This window comes from Zychaea mexicana (genome assembly GCF_025766255.1).
Source record: "Zychaea mexicana strain RSA 1403 chromosome Unknown BDB00scaffold_285, whole genome shotgun sequence".
Taxonomy (NCBI): domain Eukaryota; kingdom Fungi; phylum Mucoromycota; class Mucoromycetes; order Mucorales; family Lichtheimiaceae; genus Zychaea; species Zychaea mexicana.
Genome location: NW_026516948.1, coordinates 1 through 15,247, shown reverse-complemented (window position 1 = coordinate 15,247; position 15,247 = coordinate 1). Strand labels below are relative to the sequence as shown.

At 43.0% G+C, this 15,247-nt stretch overlaps 6 protein-coding genes across 6 annotated transcripts; 1 reads left to right on the top strand and 5 right to left on the bottom strand.

Annotated features, from left to right (window-relative positions):
* Window positions 1–68: 68 nt before the first annotated feature.
* Window positions 69–438, bottom strand: BDB00DRAFT_865425 (uncharacterized protein; the record flags this gene model as incomplete). The annotated part of the gene is made up of 2 exons (XM_053126179.1): window positions 390–438; window positions 69–359 (listed from the first exon to the last, which is right to left on the bottom strand). Coding segments are annotated over exons 1-2 (169 nt in total), but the record flags the coding sequence as incomplete, so codon positions are not given.
* Window positions 439–481: 43 nt separating this feature from the next.
* BDB00DRAFT_880595 (uncharacterized protein) lies at window positions 482–1,668 on the bottom strand (the record flags this gene model as incomplete). Its single annotated transcript, XM_053128012.1, has 3 exons — window positions 482–702; window positions 1,106–1,193; window positions 1,462–1,668. The coding sequence occupies 3 exons, from the start codon at window positions 1,666–1,668 to the stop codon at window positions 482–484; spliced, it is 516 nt and encodes a 171-aa protein (XP_052972112.1).
* A 4,201-nt stretch (window positions 1,669–5,869) lies between these two features.
* BDB00DRAFT_777749 (uncharacterized protein) lies at window positions 5,870–6,169 on the top strand (the record flags this gene model as incomplete). The annotated part of the gene is made up of 1 exon (XM_053120328.1): window positions 5,870–6,169. A coding segment is annotated over one exon (300 nt), but the record flags the coding sequence as incomplete, so codon positions are not given.
* A 1,418-nt stretch (window positions 6,170–7,587) lies between these two features.
* Window positions 7,588–9,335, bottom strand: BDB00DRAFT_316609 (uncharacterized protein). Its single transcript, XM_053116905.1, has 3 exons — window positions 9,031–9,335; window positions 7,848–8,970; window positions 7,588–7,752 (listed from the first exon to the last, which is right to left on the bottom strand). The coding sequence occupies exons 1-2, from the start codon at window positions 9,048–9,050 to the stop codon at window positions 7,905–7,907; spliced, it is 1,086 nt and encodes a 361-aa protein (XP_052972110.1). The 5' UTR covers window positions 9,051–9,335; the 3' UTR covers window positions 7,588–7,752; window positions 7,848–7,904.
* Window positions 9,336–12,470: 3,135 nt separating this feature from the next.
* Window positions 12,471–13,559, bottom strand: BDB00DRAFT_316505 (uncharacterized protein). The gene is made up of 7 exons (XM_053116904.1): window positions 13,455–13,559; window positions 13,248–13,336; window positions 13,148–13,171; window positions 13,016–13,030; window positions 12,766–12,870; window positions 12,605–12,652; window positions 12,471–12,550 (listed from the first exon to the last, which is right to left on the bottom strand). The coding sequence occupies exons 2-7, from the start codon at window positions 13,253–13,255 to the stop codon at window positions 12,508–12,510; spliced, it is 243 nt and encodes an 80-aa protein (XP_052972109.1). The 5' UTR covers window positions 13,256–13,336; window positions 13,455–13,559; the 3' UTR covers window positions 12,471–12,507.
* On the bottom strand, window positions 13,405–15,019 carry BDB00DRAFT_880591 (uncharacterized protein; the record flags this gene model as incomplete). The annotated part of the gene is made up of 5 exons (XM_053128011.1): window positions 13,405–13,634; window positions 13,723–13,929; window positions 13,997–14,107; window positions 14,179–14,481; window positions 14,551–15,019. The coding sequence occupies 5 exons, from the start codon at window positions 15,017–15,019 to the stop codon at window positions 13,405–13,407; spliced, it is 1,320 nt and encodes a 439-aa protein (XP_052972108.1).
* Window positions 15,020–15,247: the final 228 nt, after the last annotated feature.

Below are 15,247 nucleotides of genomic sequence, written 5' to 3'. Positions count from 1 at the left end.
GCGCCATCTATAACAATTGACGTTTCGAACGTATCAGCGGCAATTTTGCTTCATTCAGGCGAGACGAACCATTCACTTGAATAATGATCGAGTACTTTTAGTAAACGGCCCTTGTCATAGTATTGGTGAAGCGTATTGGCGTTGGAGAGGTACTGATCGAGCATCTTGGTCTTGACATCGACGTATCGCTCCTCTGTGTTATACAGCAACAGCTAAGGCCCGAAAGCCACGGTTACCGTCTGGCATGGGATTATGCACCATTTCAACAGCTGATGGAGGAATCCAGTTGCAAACAAGGTTAAGGTTAGGTACAAAGTGAATTTTTGGAGGAGGAGGGATGGTGAGTGCCATGTTGTTTGAGGATGTGATAGTCGGTATTGTGTTGTTTGCTTCATTTGTTGTTGGCTCCATCTTTTCATTCCTATAGATATTAAAAATGTGAATTAAAAGGTGGCTATACATCTTAATACATAAAACTTTACTATATTGCTGCAGCATCACGACCAATGTCGGTGTTTGCTTTCTTTCGGCTTTGAGGGTTCTGATGCTCTGAAGCGATCAGCTCACGCTTGTTGCTGCTGCTAGGCGGTTTTTGGGTGCTTTTCGGGATTGATTTGGGCTGCTGAAGCTGCTCAACGTCGATGAACATATCATCATAGATAGACTGTAGGTGCGCGACGAGAGTTGCACGTTGTTGATTATCTGGAAAGCGGTGTAAAGGCTGTTGAGGCGTGTGAGCTCTTTCGGTTGCGATTCCAGGCTTAGGGCTTTGAATGGACCAGTCATCGCCAAAATGTTGCTATTCCTATTGCTTGTGTTTGGTTCTCCTAAAAACCACATAACCACAAGAATCAGCTACGTGAAAGTATAAACAGCTTTTACATAACAGCCCATGACTACCTTGAGGTGCTGTTTTCTCAGGGTAAAGGTGCCAACGTCTGGTGATCAAGCTTAAGGGGATTTCACTTTATGATGGAAGCATATGGCAGCAAGGAACATCATAATGATATTAATTACACATTGGCAGTGATCAGTCTCTAACGGGTTATTGTCTGTTAGCTCGTCACGGATGGCATATCAATGAAAGTGAACTTGGAAATTTTACGTTTTAAAGCTGCTAAACGCTGTTTTTGCTGTGGTGGGATGTTTCCGCCAAAACTTTTCTTGTCGATCTGTCGCTTCCAATCCAAATTCTAATACAGTTGACCCCCGTTTTTTGCAGTTCAAACATTATTTTATCTTTAGTATTGGAGAAAATGACATTAGCGGCAACATCCAGCAGGCAATTTGCCAGTCATTGTGATTCGACAGGAAGAGGAGTATAGGATAGATATAAAGGACGAAGGAGACAAGCGGGAAAACCCTCAGGGGGAGAAAAACCCGGCTGTAAAACAGAAGAGGAGGCGAAGGTACGTGAAACGTGGATAATACAAAAGAAAATAGAAGAAAAGAAATATATACAAAGGGTTTGTCAGGGACAAAGAGTAACAAGGGAGGAGAGGTGGTATCACTGGTAAAAGTACTAGCTATTGGCGGTGGTGGTAAAGGACTGGTCAAGGGCCAGTCGTGGATCTGGTTCAGGGTCGACTTCCACATCGAGATGGCTGCAGATGTCGATATCCCCAAGCGTGTAGATGAGCAGCGGCCATGTCGTGCGCCGATGTCCATATCGTAGACTTCTTGGGCTGCGTGGTAGTGTGTTCATGATGGTGTCGAGCGGGTGTTGGTCAGCAGGCACAGGACCGTGGAAAGCTGCTTGCAGGCGCTGAATGCTGGGCCCAACCAGCGGGCACTCCAAAAAGCGGCGTCGATTTGCTTGGTGCACACCGCAGCGGCAGTCCTTCAGGGGGCGGGAGGGCAACCAGTGCATCCTCCATTTCACCATTCGATGTCAGGCGGCGCTATGCAGTGGGAGGAACAGAATTGGGTCCCATTGGCGTATCGCGAGTGCACGGGCCACTGAGGTGAATTTTTCGCGGCGGTCATGCAGTTCCTGGTCTAGGTGGGCGTTGATCACATGCTGTTGAGGGTGACGTGGAAACGGGCTTGTTTTGTCAAAATTTGTTAGTCGGCCCACAGCTTGTTTCCCTTCAGCACAGCCCAAAGTTCTGGTGGCCCACGTTGACGCAGGAAAGTCGTGACAATACACGCCAGTAATGTAGACGGTGGAATTTCGTACGCGCGATAGAGGAACTTGAATTGCAGCCTGCGCGCTCGTAGCTGGGTGGACGGCAAGGCAGCAAGGTGGAGAGGTACTATTGTAGGTGTTCGGGCACTGACGGCAGTGACGTTGAGCGCCATCCGGATACAGCGTGTTTGAGCTTGTTCGATTCTCTTAGAGTTTGTTGCGGTAAGCGTAACGATGGCCAACCCATATTCGACAATGGGCCGGATAAACGAGCGATACAAACGAAGGGTGACGCCGAGGCCAAAGCTGTATTGGTGAGCACCGAGGGACCAGAGCACGCGCATAGCATCAGTGGTCTTTGTGGCGTTGTGGTTGATGAGACGGGAGACTTCGATGCCGGTAGAACAGAAAGGTATGCCGAGGTAGTTAAACCAGGCAACCTGGTCAATGCTCTCTCCATAGAGACGGTAGCTGGTGCTGGGGTCGCCGTTGACGATTTGGCATTTGTCGGGATGCCATTGATAACCGTACTGCCGAGAGTGTTGTTCCGCTTTGGCAGGTAAATGTTGGACTTCTTCGGATGTGCCGAGGATGGCGACATCATCGGCGTACAAAAGCGAATGGATGATGGTGGTCTCGGTATCCTGACGGAGTGGGTCACGAAGAGTGCGACGTATCATTGTTTGAGCTGACGCTTCAGTATGCTCACCAAGAGGGACTGTGCGTACAGAGAGCGATGGGCCACTACCAAGGCGAAGCGAGTGTGGCAAAGAGTCGATGAACACCGCATAAGTAATGGGCTCAGAATAGACCCCTGGAGTACACCGTGACGAGGCCGGATTGCTCTTGATTGGTGATTCTTGAGGATGACCGTGATAGATACATCGTCAAACATGTGTTTTAGGAGGTCGAGCAACGTTGGCTGCAGGTGACTGGCTAGAGTTTGCCAGATCACTTGTCGATCCACGGAGTCATATGCAGACTTGATGTCTAGAAACGCAAGGACGGGACGGCTATCGAAAGCACGATGGAACTGGCGCATCAGGGTTTGAAGATTGTAGGCTTGGTCGAGAGCACCGCGACCAACACGGGAAACCGCCTTGGGCGACCCGTTTTTTGCACCTCCACTTTTGCAGATCCTCGGTTTTTGCTTGGAAGAATCCCGGTCATCACTTAGTAAAATTGCAGTTTACTCACTTTTTGCATTTTGCAGCCCAAAAAACAGGACGTGCAATTTTCCGCTAGTGGTTTTCATTCTTCTAGAGAGCGGCGACGCTGAGAATCGAACCAATAATACTTACCAGTTTTCTGTATAAAGGTCTATATCATTAAATAAAGGTTTTATCACTGAAAGTAATTGGTGATTCTGGATTGTTTGTTCTGGCTTTTCTTACAGAAACTATCCCAGATTTTTCTGAGCACATTCTAGATGGTTTGATGTTCTGGGGCATCTAATATACTGATTGTTTTTTCTTACTAGTGCAACAGGTTTAGATGAAACAGTCATGCTAATGTCTTCGTTATCATTGTCAACAACATCATCATCAGCTATTTTTTCATTAAGAACAGCATTAACAATTTCTTCATTGGACAGCAGTAGTAGATGAACAGCTGTAAATTCCTCAGGTGGATCTGAAGCTTGCTAGGTTGTTGGCACCATAAATAAGGCTTAGATAATCATTGATCTGGGCAAGTGCATCTTCGTCTGCATTATCTGATCCACTGTCAGTGCTGTTAGTCATGACTGCACCTACTAAATTTGCACAGTGCATTTTCTATGCGATATAATACTGATAGTTGCCTCATTTATTTTGTCAGTAAGCTTTTCGTAATTTCCTTTGTTATGATGTATGGTGTGAATAGTGTTTACAAAACAATTGCAAAAAGAGTTGAGTCTTTCTACAGTATTTATTTAGAAGTTGCAATATAGAAGTAACCTCAACGAAGTACCGATATTCTTTAATTGGCTCACATAATTGATCCTAGTAATACTCCGGCCCCTGTCGCTAGTGTCGTTTTATAACTTGCGGTTTCTAGACTATTTGGTCTAACCGCAAGAACCGCAAAAACCGCAAACTGCGGTAATTGAATCGTGTGACCCAGACTTTGATATGTAGCAGTATTAGCTCCCATAATACATGACTTCCCCTCCTTCTCCGTAGTTCCAATAAACATGCCTCCCAAACGTGCACGAGGATTTGGCAACAAACGCGTCTCATCTTTTGCAAGTCTTAAGAGCAACGGAGCGAGAAAAGTAATCAGGATCACGCAGCCTTTGGATCTTGGAGGCACTTTGAGTGTCCCACCTGTAGTTCAGCCAGCGTCCAAGCGATCGCCCATGCGCGATGAGAACACAAATTCTTCGAACAAGAGAAGAAAAGCTGACAATCGTGCTCAAAGCTGGGCAAACATTCTACCTTCCCTTCTTACAGCTTATAAGCAAGGTTATGGTATTGAGGAGCCTGCACCTCAGGCGCTGGTTCCCATTGACGATCCTCTGCTTTGCCATTGTCCTGAAAGCAAGCGAAAGGAAAAGGCTGTTACTTGTATTTACAAGTGCGGTGCGTATAAAAGGAAATCATATCTTTGAAACAAAGGAAGGATATGCTACTGATGTTAACGTGTATGCTTCAGGTATCCGTACTGCCACAGTTAAATATTGCAGCGAGTGCCCAGATCATTCGTTGCCGTTGGTATTGATGCGCCGCCACCTGTTTCCCATGACACCATCAGGGCCGAATCACGCTGTTCATATCGAGCAAATGCGCAGTTTTCATAACCTGCACTACATTTGCCGTGTTTCGGTCCATTCCATTGCAAGTTGGGCCCAAGCAGAGTATCATCAAAAGGTATTTTTTCCGGTGAAAGTGTTATTGGACAAGTGTCACTTATAGTTGAATATTCATGTAGCTTCCGATTGCTGCTAGCTTCAAGCAACGTCTTAGTGAAGCACTTCCAATGTATGGAAGGTTAATGCTTAACTTGGAAAAGGAGCTTAGAGACGATTGCGATCTTGAGAGGGCTTGTCCAGCATGCAAATACAAGGTAAACTTTTGCACGATTAGTGTTAGCATATAATTACTTTCATATACTGAGCTGATGACCTGATATTTCTGCTAGTCCGGATCCAAGATTGTTGCTGCAGATGGCAACATGCAACTACGCAGATTCAAAAAAGCACAGGATCCGAAAGACGTGGTATTTGCTGGCCAAGAAGAAGTAGATTGGTATTGGGTGAAAAATCGCCAAGTTGTCCCGTATGGTGGATCAGTAAGTCTAAACGATTTGAGCGATAAAAATTGCAATTGTATGCAGCTGAAATACTAAAAATTCATGTATTCAGGCAACTGATGGATGCAGTACTTGGCAAGCTCTTGAAAAGGGACGTGGCCGGATGGACCATCTTGATCAGAATGGTGCATTCGCATGCACTTGTGGTCACGGTCTTCCTTTGGCCATGATCGACATAACAACAGCCGGTGAACAGTGAGTATGATGATACGATGAAGTCAAGATTATCGAAAGACTGATTCTCTTATCTATAAATCACTAGGTTCACCTATGTTCTCAGCTGTTTAAAAAAAGTATCTGAGATGCCATTGTATGGATCAGACATCCGCATCATGTACGATGTTGGCTGTAAAATTCGCAAGGCCCTGCAGGTGAGTTTTGTTGGACTCTTTTCATTAAGTTTAAACATCGATAAACTTGTGTATTGGTTATTAGGAAACGGAATGCTTGGACAGTATAAAGGATGTACCTATTGCGGTCGGCATTTTCCATATCACTGGTCATTCGCCAGAATGCCAGATCCACTTTCATCCTCGCCTCAAAGAGGGGTGGGGAATACAGGATGGGGAGCATCTCGAGCGGCTTTGGTCCTTCCTCAACGGATTTGTGGCCATGACACGTAACATGTCGTCTCTCAACAGACGGCTTACTCTGACTATTGCTCTTGACTTCTTTACCGAGCAGCGAATAGACAACCTTGGTACCGAGTCTCTCATGATCATTTTTAAAAACTGCGTTGCTCTTTGCTAATAGTGAACTTACTACTAGGTGTGAACCTCCGACGTAGGTTCGAACGCGCGGTGGAACTCAAAGCTGACGCTTTGGAAGCACTAAGGAACGCCGGTATTGAAGAGAATGATAACATTTCCATTGCATTAATGGCAATGAAATGGCAGGACCATTTGGATGAGACGGTTCAGAGAGAAACAAGCAATACAGGACGAGGTGGAAGGTTTGGCGTCTCTAGCAGAGCCATAGAGAACTTGCGTCTTGCCATCGCCATTTACGATTTAATCGAACAGGCATTCAAACAACAGGGCAATGGTAATTAGCTATCAAGGATGTCTTAATGGGGTTAATGACTAATTTGCATTATGCCATTATTTTCTAGGTCACAATCGTACGCAAAACCTTGCAGCGCAAAGAAAAGCCGCTCGTAAGCAGGTTGATATCAAATTTGACCAGTATATCGAGAAATTAACAAGAGCTCCAATTTTTGGTAAGTTTATCAGAATACATATACATACACTGAAGCTGTTATTAAGGGTACAATTATAACGACAGGCTATGACTTGTACAAGGATTCAAACACTGTGTTGAAAAAGAACAGCCACTTTCGTTTCCGCTGTAACATCATTTCTCCTGTGGAAAACGATGCACCCTATGACGCTTTCCATGGTTTAAAAAGAGCCAACGAAGAGCTCGAAATTTTGAAGGTAAGAAATCGCGCGTAAGAAACTGAGCAATGTATCTGCGACTCTAATATGCAAACAAACAAAAAAGGACGAAGCTGCTTCAGTTATTAGATTCGGCGATGACGTCGTGAAGAAGCGTCAAGACGCCATTGCATCTGTACCGGAAAACTTGCAAGTACCTTTGAGCGCCGGATTCTGGTACGAGAGACAAGGCATGGTGGTTATGTTGAAGCGGAAGTTGGAGAGAGCCGAGACATGGGTGAAAGATCAGAAGCGGCTATTAGCCAAAATTGCTGATGGATCAGCTTTCAACGGCACCGCTACGCAGTCCAGACTTGCATCGACAGCAGTACGACAGCCAAACGAAGATGATAACGAAGATGATGAAGAAGGTGAAGGTGACCAGGAGACAGTAGAGCTGGCACCCGAATTGCAAGGAGAGAATGAGAACGATGACGATGACGAAGAGTGGATCGATGAAGATGACAACATGTTCGAGAGCATTTTCGCTGCCGATGAAGTTCCGGTATAAAAAAAGTAGTAAATATATCAACAAAACTAAGATCAAATGTTACTGTTGTTATGGTTAGATATCTTTAGAAGTTATCCCGATCGATGTTTGACTACAGCGTCTGCAGGCAATTTTAATCAATGGGTGTATACTACCATGGAAAACAGAATGCATCGGCACTATCGATTATGCATGTAGGTGTTCAACGCATACTTCGTTAGTGAAACTTACCGTTGCAAAACAATTAGGTAAACGGAAATCATTATGGATAAAGCGATTGATTGTATTCTAGCGCTAGCACTTACTGCTGTTGGTTTGAGGGCTATCTTTTCATGAAACGTACTGAGTAGCATTATTTAGCTTTTACCGTTTGTCATTCGGTTCCCCCAAGGGCGGGAGACGAAGAGCTACAAAAAGTTAAGTATAAAACATAGATACTCATTCGAACAAGCGTAATAAATTGCAACATCATAAATCAAGATCCATTTGCTCGCTCACCTACAATCGATTGTATATGAAAGCCAGTAAAAGATGATGTAGATAGTTTTAAAATGTGCATCTAGAACATAAAGTCTTTTTCTCTTCTCTCCAATCCTCCATCATCATCACTAATATACCCGTCACTCTGCTCAATACCAGTGCTGCAATCTTCCTCCGTTTCTCCCTCTCCTCCTACTCCTTCTCCTGCCTCTAAGCTGGCCGGGTGCCGCTTGTACAAGAGTCTGGCCCACTCCTTCTCTCTTGACTCGCGTAATATATTGGAATACGACACGCGGTCGCCGTCGCCGTGATCGTCATCGTCAGTGGCGTTTCCTCGCTCGATACCACAGTCAGAAGTGGCGCGCATCAACAAGGGGTTGCCAATCCACCGGAAAGCGCGGAACTTGGGGCCATAGTTGGCTAAAAACTTGGGCGCCCTGTCACTCAATGCATTTCTGACCGCATCGTTGACGCTCAGCGTATCCCTGCCCGACAGTTGACTGTAGGCATCATACGCATCTTCCATGAACAAGTTGCCAAAGAAGTGTTCGTATGTTGGGTCAAACACTGACCGTCCTTCTAGGGCACATAGTTTGTACACGGCGTACTTCCAGCAGTCACCAAACTTCTTACGGCTTTCAGCAATGGTCGGCTCGTTTTCAATTTGATCGATTGTAGCATCAATATGTTCAAACATTTTGAGGTACGCGTGATGCCAACTTTCTGCACCGATCAACGAAACGAGCTTGTTCAGGTACTTTTTCGCAGCTTCGTCCCGCCTTTGCCCCTTGTATACCAGCGATTTGGCAAGAGCGCGCTTCCTTTCATTTTGCCTCTTGTTCAAGATACGTAGCGTTCCAGATATCGTCTTTTTAGGACCAGGCTTGACTGGCTCGAACCGCACTTTGTGGACATCAACTAGGTGCCGCTTATAGGTGTGGTCTGCTACAAACTGCGTAGAGCAGTTGATGCAATAGTTATGCAACGGATACTGCGTTGGGTTATATTTGTCGGAGTACCACGTTTCCGTTGGCATGCCGGGTGTCATAGAGGCGCGGCGCGGGCGACCACAAGGCAAAGTGGATTGAGGTGGAGGTGGTAAGGATGGAGTGGAAAAGACAGCGTCGTTGAGCGCGTATTGGCTACTGCTCAGATATTAGTATATACCATTACCACGATAAATCAATTTCCTTGAATAAACATACCTGGGAGGAGTTGGAGACATAGTTTTCGAGCAAGAAACGCAGTAGGAATATCAAGAAGGCTTTGAGCTCGTGGACCGTAAAAAAGACAGCTTATATAACAAAGTATGAATGAGCTCCGATTAAAACTGCAATCTCTCATCACACCTTTTTAAGTCAAGTGAAAGGCGTACTGTATTAAGTGCGTAAGTACGAAGTTGAAAAAGAAACACGCTATATGAAGATGTAAGATTAATCACAGTAAAACCTAGAATGATACATTGCCAGGGGTGCGCATATAGGTAGTTTATAGTGGTGGTAGCCAGTGCTCTTTTTATGTGAAGCAACTCATTCATCGATTTTATCGCGGAGCCAGAAGTGCCTGTCATAGTTGCAACTCTGACAGCTGCTTTTTCTGACGTTGTAACTAAGCAATTCGGTGCTGCTTATTTGCGAGAAGCATTATCATTTTCGCCTGTTACTTGCTTGCTCCGGGATAAAGCTATTAGTAAACGCCAATCAAACATATTTGTAATAACTATACACATTATGAAGAGCAAAAATCATATCAGTTGATAAGTATAATGTTATTTCTGATAAAGAGCAGACCAGTGATCAGCTTCTAGTTGCTAACTTGGCTTTATCATATGGATGAAGTATAGTTTGGTTTATGAAGAAGGGAGCAAGAACTAGTAGTACTATTTGTTTATCCCTCACTAATATATAATACTCAAGTAAAGTAACGTTGTAGTTGATTATACGTATACGGTAATATTTTTTTACTTTTACCACGATACAAGTATAATCTGTGCCATCGACTGTAATCATCATACAGATGTTATACTTTTATAGATGTATGTTGTTGCTGCATATGTACAGTATATGTGTATATACCTATCTTTCTTCGTTTTTCTTATCACAAAATATTCATGATGAATTGTTCATTTACTACCGTTCAACATTTTGTCGAGTAAAGATCATTACATAGGTCCCATAAACGTACTCAAAGCACAGTTTACTCAGTTATATTTGTGCGTACTGTATTAAGAAGTAGATTGACTAGTGTCTGTGTTCTTGATATAGGAATATGTGAGACTGAATACTGTAGATCACATCTCTGCTCTTTTATAGTAATGGCAAATGCAGATCAAGCATATGCTGGAATCAATTGAGTAGACCTTTCGGTAGTAACAATTTAATATACTGTATATAGACTGTTGATGGGCTTATGTCTACTAAAATGAAATGTATCTTCCTTGAATGTAGTTCAATATAAGCAACTGACATGATTATGGTGTACTTACTGACATGCTCCTGCCATAGAATTGCAACTTGGTGGGTCCGTCTGTCATAGTTGCAACCCTGCCAGGTACGTATGCTATGTTGCGACTCAGCAAAAATAATAAGGGCATCTACGTTTTAACAAGGCAAGACTGTGTATTACAGTTTAACTCAAGCAAAGCAAAGTAATATGCTGTTATAAACTGCGTTTCTCAATATAAGGGTATGTTGATCAACGTTGATAAACTTAGTTCTTAAAAGACCAAGACTACAGTTGCAACTTGGTGGGTCCGTCTGTCGTAGTTGCAACCCTGCCAGGTACGTTTGCTACGTTGCAACTCAGCAAGAATAAGGGCATCTACCACGATTTTAATAAGGCAAGGCTGTAAATTACAGTTTAACTCAAGTAAACCAAAGTAATATGCTTTTATAAAATGCCTTTCTCAATATAAAGGTATTTTGATCGACGTCGATAAACTTAGTTCTCAAAAAATATAGACATATAGTTGCAACGTGGTGAGTCCGTCTGTCATAGTTGCAATCGTGACAGATGCTTTGGCTGGGTTGAAACTCTGCCAAATCAAAGTGTCAAGGTTCAATCTCCATCGCAAAGAATAGCTGCAACAAGCGTGCGCATCTATTATAGCTAAAATAAGTCGGTACGTCTGTTATTTTGTACCTATAAAAGTGGGTAGCTTCTCAGTATAATCATCTGTTCGTAATTATTACGTATACTGTGCCAGTCATTAAACCTATTAGACTTTGTAACAATGTCAAATGAAAAGCACTCTAGTACATACTATACATAGCGGAGCTCAAAGTGACAGCAAGTAAAAAGCATCTCTGCAAAGATACATTTGTCAGTGGCTGGCTTTCACTGTACGTCGATAGTATAATGTATCAAGTGTACGCTATCTGGCATTAAGACTGAAGGATAGTAGGTTAAGCCTATACAATAGGGAGAAGCTTGCTGATTGCGCGTATGTAAATAAGCAACGAAGAGCATCATCGTTACCATTTAATCCTTCTCCTGACCCATGCTACAATGCATCTGTTTCAAGCGCTACAGTATAACCAAATTGCATGAATGAACTGTCTGCAATTTACCCTAATTTTCTCACTGTAACGGAAAAAATATTTGAAGTATAAGGTACCTGATGGATGCAGCTTACCGTCCTTAAACGAGCAGTAGATAAGTACAACGTTTGGTTTGTTGATGCTTTGCTCTGTGTCTATTTGTAAAGATAATAAGATCTGCCGCTGTATATAGAACTTTATCGCTTCTTTCTATGTAAAATGGTCGTTGTAGTTCAAGAGATCTTCCGTATTTTTATTTTGGCATCAATATATCTTTACATAGGTGCTTGTAGAGATCAGATTTGAGTGCGTACAGTACCTCTTTCTCACATCGTTACTATCCCGGCCTTGACATTGGTTGTAGCCATCATTGTCTATAGAGGTTCAAGCTTCAATCCATAGCACCAACGGAGATGCTTTCAATAGTATTTATTACAAACCCATAGCTCATTCATTTCATTTTTAATTCACTGAAAGTGAGCTTATAGGAGTCGACGCGAGTGTATCCCCAAAAAAGATTATCAATCATCCATCCTTTACAATGAACTGTGCTATACCAAAAAAAACTTGCCTCGATGAAAGTGTTCATCTCTTGCAGATACTTCCTATCAACGTATGCATTATCGTAAACGTGGCTATGATAAATAATCGACCCTAAAAACAGAAAGATATGTGTATAATATGTAAATGACTACATCATTCCAGCATCGCACAAGTAGTGATCATACCATCTAACAACTCAAGTATAGTGGTAATGACTGGAAGAACCACATGATAGTCAGGAACTATTCATATTAAAAAAAATGGTATCTCACAAAGAAAGCTAAGAGACAAATAGAATTGAACTTCTATGAACTCTACTAAAGAAGATCGCCTGCTCTTGCTAATACCTTTTATCAGATATCTACTTTAAACAAACCAACAGGATTGGGTTTTTGAGATACATTTTTGTATTGTCTGCAAGTTTGTGTGCCTCAATGTACGTACATTTTTTTTATTTCTAGTAGACTATTTCAAACTCTAAGCTCTCGTTTTTCATCTATGTCGAAGTAATACTGTAGCAAAGCGGGATTACTGAAGGGATTCTCAAGAAGTGTACTTAACCTTGAGCAAATTATTGCCGCACTCGAAAGATGGGTGCCGTCAAGTCGATGGCAGGGAATGCCGGTACACTGATGACAGAGAGCTACCATCATTAAGTTAGACAGATAGCAAGGGTGCTTTCATCGATGCCACCTACCCACTTGCTATAGGAGTCACCATGATAACAGTAATATGTATGTTGTATCTGCTCATTGTCATCAAAAGAGGTGGATAATGTATATGAGATGCATGTATAACTAATAGACTTAACATTCTCTTGTTTTTAGCCTACAAGTTATCATTGAGCTAACACTTCACTGACAGTAGACTTGCCCTTTGTGGAAATAATGTAAAATCTTTAAAGAATATTTGTGCAGTATCATTGGATACGTTAGATAGAGCCATGCCACCCTACCATCCCCTCTTTTGAGGTGAAAATTATTATTAAAAGTTGTTTGTTAGACGGTTCGTTTCTGAGCAAAAGGAGCTCACACTTTGCCGTATAGATGTTCCCGCGCGAAAAGAAATCATAACGACTAGCTAGTAATAATAATATCGAAATGCTTACACTAGATTATGAATACTGAACTAAATGTAATGTTGATATGTTTTGATTTTAATTGCTTTATTCCCAGTTATGATATCAACAACAAAATTGCTGCGTACTGCGAAGAAATACAAGTGGATCACGCTTACTTACAGCAGGAAAATATGGAGACATATACTTCGAATGTGATTAAGCGTTACATGCATGTCTTTAAGTACCATCGCTTCTCCCTATGTACAGATCATGAACTTACCAAGACATACCGCAGCCATACTATTTCATAGTCTTAAACTCCTACTAAAGTCCTTCCAGCAATGCAAGTGTAGAGTAGTTCAAGTGGTCCTAGCAATTTGTCAGTGGAGGATAGTAGAAAAGGTATTTTTTTGAACAAGAAGAAGGAGAAGAAGGCTTTAATCATGTTGTCGCTGCTGTTGTGGCGCCTTCACAAACTTGAGCTCACCCGATACCAGCCGACGCTCGATTTCATCTCGTTCATGCTGCAGTAAACGGCTGGGGTTGACGCGTTCGGTTCCTTCAGGCCAGCCTGACATGACAATATCGCGATACATTGCTTTGTCTTGCCATGCCATTTTTCTTCCTTCTGGGAGAGCAACTTGGTAATTCTCAAATATTGCTTGTCCTAAGGTAAAACGTTTTAAAAAGGTATTCGTACGTCGAGATCCACAAAGTCAGGTCGTTGACACTCCTAATCTATAATAAAAACGTACGGTACTTCTGGGCAATGATATTCCTCAATTTCTGCACTCCATCATGTTGAGCCGTTCGGGGCTTTTGGGACGTCATGGATGGCACTTGATTCGGGCCCGAGGAAATAGATGTCACAGGAGCAGCAGTGCTATCGGTTGCGGATGCGGATGCGGATGCGGAGGAAGAAGAGGAGGGTTGTTGGGTGGAAGTATCATTCTTGGACGCAGCTTCAGTGATAGATGAGCATACATGTAGTTGGTACAAAAAAATTGAAGTAGAGCAAAATAAGCTTACCAAGCTGTTTGTTGTATTGAAGCATTTGATCTTTGAAATGGTGACTGAAATTTTTCCCATTCAAATCAATTGCTCCTGCTTGCATCAAGCTCCAGAAGTGCATCCCGCCATCTAAGTTTTGTTCATCAGAAATTGATAAGATAAATATCGCGTTCATTTATAATAGAATCACAGAATGTTACCAGAGCCATATCCATCCTGATCGGGTTGGATAGCGTTGTTAATGTTGCATGGTGCGACAAAACAGATTCCTTCCACACCACATTCTTCTCTCAACATTGTCAAGTTACGGGTAAGGTAACCTGACAGTTTAACAAAAGCGCTTCTTTTCTTTTGCAGCTCAGAAGCGGGTTGCTGCTTGTTATGCTCGTCAGCCATTTCCTGGTAGAAAGCTTTATCTTCCCAGCTAAGACTGTTCCACATCGAGGCCTTTTCGCTCATGATGCTGCATATTTGGCTGCGGTCATGCTTATACCGTTTGCGGTCTGGTGATAGTCAAATAGTACTTGTTAGCATGCATCGATCTACAAATAAGTAACTTAAAAAATGTTTACGACCTTGTTCGAGATACAACTTTTTTTGAAACATATTGTATGCGGTGACCTTTCCAGCGTTCTTTCGAAGAAAAGGCAACTTTGGTGCATCCAAGGACTTTACATCCTCTCCGTACTTCTCGGCAATCGCGGCACGGCGAGTCCTCCACTGCTCAGTGAGCTGCTTCTCCATTGCCGCAATCTCGGCTTTCATGGTCGCGTTTTCTCCAGCAAAACTAGAAGATGCTGCCTCGTCAGCCTGCTGCACGGTTCTGACATCGCGAAGAGCCTTCAAGCGAGCGATTTCGCTTTTAAGCGCACAAGAACGCTGCACATCACCTCCCGTATTGGTCACGAGGAATCCCACCACGTTTTCCTCAGTCTCGAGGAAACGCTTTTCCACCTCGCTTCTGAGGCGCTGCTCCTTAGAAAAAATTGCAAGGGCGTACGTGTACAGAGGGATGAGGTTGGTGTCGTTGTTTGGGAGCATTGTCATTAAGATGCAGTGTAATAAAAACGAATAGTTAATTTTGCACCAGCCCTGGACTGAGGTCAAATCATTCAACAGCCGAAGTTTGCGGTTTTTGCGGTTTTTGCGGTTAGACCAAATAGTCTAAACCGCAAAGCTCTATCAGTGACTATAGCAGTCTTGGCGGAGGGGATTTCCAGCTGTCGCTGCTATCGGTGCTTGCTGGGTTGCGGTCTTTTCGTCCTTTCT